General features: G+C 34.3%; 1 protein-coding gene across 1 annotated transcript; it reads right to left on the bottom strand.

Moving 5' to 3' along the window:
* Positions 1-1,320: 1,320 nt before the first annotated feature.
* On the bottom strand, positions 1,321-3,894 carry LOC117406261 (olfactory receptor 52K2-like). Its single transcript, XM_034010202.3, has 2 exons — positions 3,653-3,894; positions 1,321-2,427 (listed from the first exon to the last, which is right to left on the bottom strand). Exon 2 carries the CDS (start codon positions 2,400-2,402, stop codon positions 1,464-1,466), a length of 939 nt encoding a protein of 312 aa, XP_033866093.3. The 5' UTR covers positions 2,403-2,427; positions 3,653-3,894; the 3' UTR covers positions 1,321-1,463.
* Between the last annotated feature and the right edge of the window lie 331 nt (positions 3,895-4,225).

Here is a 4,225-nt window from a genome sequence, read left to right as displayed (position 1 = left end):
AGGTACTGTTAGACTCTGGACATCTTTAGGGAATTAATTGTAGCCAATCAGTGAATCTCCAGGTGCATTTAGTACATTGGCTGTTGCTGTTAGGATTCATTACACTGTAATTGCTTTTTGTCTATGTTTAATGATATTCCATTGGGGTTCCATGTTCCATTCACTCTGAATCTATGCTTGGAAGATATGAAATCAGAAACCAAAGTGGTTTGCTGTGATATACATTATACTACGTTATGTGTAACAGATGTCATCTGGAGCATTTTTACAGTTTCATTACTTTTTTTTTTTTTCACCTCGTGAATACACAGTTTGTATTATGGTAACGTGTCTGACCGGTTGAAGCTCAGAGCTCAAGCTCAGACTCTTTATCTAGGATCCCCATTTTGTTAAAATGTACCCTATTTGTGAGAGTAACAGGGAGAGGTGCCCTGTACATTGATTTGTTTATTTATTTTTAGAACAGGCTCTCCCCCTCCGCCCCTGTGCAACTTATTATTTTTGTATTTATGTCTTTATATGACGGTGAAGCGCCGCTGGTTTTGTTGTTTTGTTTTTATTTTTAAAACGTGTTCTGGCAGAGGCGAGATTGGTGCTTGTCCTCTGACAGAAATAATTAAAAAACCTTGTGCAGAAGGTGACCATCTCCCGAGTTTAATTAATCGATTAATTTGTGACTAATCGGGAGATGGTCACCTCCATAAAAGCCTGCAGCTCTCTGCACTCGGGGCTGGTGTATTAGGAGAGTGAGGAGCGAGAAAACGAAAATTAAAAATTAAACTTGTACAGTCAGTGAAGGCTATTGCTCAGCCTGACCTGGGTTTTGTTTATTTTGTGTTTGTTTTATTTAAAATATTTATTTTGCTCTGCGAGCCCAGTTTTTTTCTGTTTGAACTTTTTATTTATTTTTGTTATTTAAAAATAAAACGGCGCGCCGTGTCATTTACTTTGAACTGCAGTACTGCTTGGTGTCAGTTTCCTTCCTGCTTCTGACCTGACGTCACCGCACAGCCACCCTGCCACAGTGAGGCATGTTGCACATGGGCATGGGGTAACTATGCTGTGGAGAACACAAATCCAGGTTAGCACTGCAAACCTTTGTGCCTGTAAAACACAAACTGAATTGAAGATAAACAAGATAAATCATCACATCAATGTTGTGGAAGAATGACGGTTTGGGTTTACACAAACACAACTCATTTCATTTGGATTGCCACAATTTTTATTGTTTCATCATAAATGTACAATAATATTAGGAAAATAATATAATAAAAAGATCTATTGATACAGAATATGATAGATAATAAAGTATATCCCAGTGTTTCTTCCCTGTTTGCTTTATTATATCTATTTTAATACATATTAATGAACCATGTTTGTATATATTTATTATTCATTGAACTGATGTACTTGTGTAAATTTAAATAGAGTTAAATTGAGTGTTGCATAATGCACCACCAGCATCATTGATTTGGTAGTATTGTATTTTTAAAACATTTTAAAACATTACTCCGAATTTTCTTTGTATGAATTCCATAAATGATAGGATTAACAAATGGTGGTAAGGTCGCAATTAACACCCCAAACATTTTCCGTGCATTTGGGTTGACATTTTGAAATCGCTGCATAATCACGGTGAATAAAAGAGTGAATTCAAAAATAATATAGACAGTTAAGTGAGTAGCACATGTATGAATGGCTTTGCTTTTACTACTGCTTTGCCTTTTATATAAACATGTAATTAGTATTTTACTATACGTCCAGACAATAACCAAAAAAGACAAACCGATTAGAAAAAATGAAATAAATAAGCCATAAATGTTATTTACAGTCGTGTCGGCACAGGATAAGAGAAATAAAGCTGCATTGCTACAATAAGCATGTCCTATCCGTGATCTGCATCTCGGAAGTCTAAGAGTAAGAGCAAACAGGATTATTATTAAAACAAATGCCCCTCCCCAGGCAAGGGAGCAGAGCTTCACCAAAGTACTAGTTGTCATTATGCTGTTGTATCTTAATGGGTCACAAATTGCAATGTATCTGTCGTAAGCCATTAAAGTCAATATCAGTTGAGCTGCTGAACTATAGAAATGAATGCAGAACGCCTGAATGACACAAGCTGCATATGAGATATATCTAACCTCTGTGAGGAAGTCTGCCATTAATCTAGGCATTAGTGCTGTGCTTCCAATCAAATCACAAACAGACATATTACATATCATGAGATACATTGGCTCGTGTAGATTCTTTTGAAAAACAATAACAGAAAATACTGTAACATTTCCAATAAAAATAACCAGATATGCTGCCAATGTTAACAGTAAAAGAGGATGAGCAGCTTCAGGAGACACAATGAAGCCCTCTAAACTTAACATGGAAGAGTCATCGATGGTGGTGTTCATCTTGTCCAGAAGAGCTATTTGTAGTCTGGATAAAGAAAGGGAAAATGTTATTGGAGTTTTTACCTTATAGAGCAGTGGTCACTTGCTTAATCCTGTTTTTATTCATCTGTGTTACTGTAATTCGATTGGTTGAAGTAAGTATGCTAAAGCCAGCACTGCCCTGCCTGTAAGTGCATTAACTCATGTGTCTTTTACTGGCAAGTAATGCTTTATTATTACAATACTATGCAATCCATGTTATTATGATGTATGTTGAAGAAAAATGAATTTAGTACATGAGATTGTGACATTTATAAATTGTCATGGGGATATTATATGTATTTGTTACTTTGGTTACATGATTCTAACGTACGTAGATTTTATTCATTGTCTTGTGTTGTCTTATTGGTCTACTTCAGAGCCTTCACAAATAAAAAGTATTAAAGCCTACCTTCCATTCTTTACAATTACTGCTGTTTGTTGTAAATATCTTGCAGACAGCACTTTGAAAAATACAACTTGTTTATTTTGCTGATTTTATCAAACTAGAACCAAACAACTGAAGTACTTGTCTTGGTGACCCTTCACACACATTAAAGCTGTTTGCTTCTCAGTTTTAAATCAATACATGGACTGTTTTCCATAAAAAAATAGGAGTTCATTAAAAACTAGAATAAACTCTTTGAATATATGGCCCATCATTTCTTAACTCTTTATTACTCTGTATTACCCTTTACCTTGGCATAAATGTACACACTCAGAGATTGAACTACAGAATGAACAGTAAGCATGCAGCATCCCCTTGAAACCAGATATGCCATGCCAAGGCAGTAACGTAACATAAACCTATTCTAATATGCCTCAGTGTTTCCTTGTGTCTTGTTTTTTTAACATTAATAATAATAATAATAATAATAATAATAATAATAATAATAACTTATTATTATTATTATTATTATTATTATTATTATTATTATTATTATTATTATTATTACAAAGAGTAATAAGCTCTCATATAAATAAAAACTGTATTTATTTATTTGTTCTATATAGAAACATTTTGACTAAAGTCTCATTTGGTCAGCATTATGGCAGATAAACAGGCTTGAATCTCAATCAAAGTGTAAATAAAGTCTGGAAAACACCGATGTCAACATCAAAACATTCAGAAAAAGTTGTTATGAGAGGTAAGAATATGTTTAAAAGCTTAGTCATCTCTGCCTCAATACACATAAAAATGACCTCCTCTGTGATATTATAAAATCTCTTACCTGGTGTACACAGGTCTTGAAGTTCCTTGTGGGATTCACAAATTCTAGTCTCCTTCACCAGAACCCACCTTTAAAAAGGCAGTATATCCACTCCCATTGCAGCATTGCCATGGAATCCTGGTACATAAACCTGTAGTAAATCGACATGGGAGTGCCTTATGAATTGCATCATATTTCAGTTCAACTAAGACACTTTCTGCCAAATTACATAGGGAATAGCTGATGTGGAAAATAATTCACAATTGCAGTCAATTCACAGTTGTACTTCACTGTATAAGGGCCCTTCACTAATTCATTGTTTTCAATATTTAATTGTTTTTTTGATGTGCGAGTCAGATAGAGAAAAATGACGACATTAGAAACCTCACTACTTCATCCACCAGTTATGAAGCTCCACATTGTAGATGACTGCAGGACATTCAGAAATGAAAAATATGGACATTTAAAAAAACAATAAATTAATACGTATATAATACATATGGAAATTAAAAATTTGAAATGGTTGCAATAACAAAACTGTTTACCAGTCGCAATAAAACCCTGCACCTCAGCTCTTATCTATTTGAAGCAGTG

The sequence above is a fragment of the Acipenser ruthenus genome, chromosome 9 (assembly GCF_902713425.1).
Source record: "Acipenser ruthenus chromosome 9, fAciRut3.2 maternal haplotype, whole genome shotgun sequence".
Lineage (NCBI taxonomy): Eukaryota > Metazoa > Chordata > Actinopteri > Acipenseriformes > Acipenseridae > Acipenser > Acipenser ruthenus.
The sequence above is the reverse complement of the archived record's forward strand: the minus strand, read 5'-3'. Positions and strand labels throughout refer to the sequence as shown.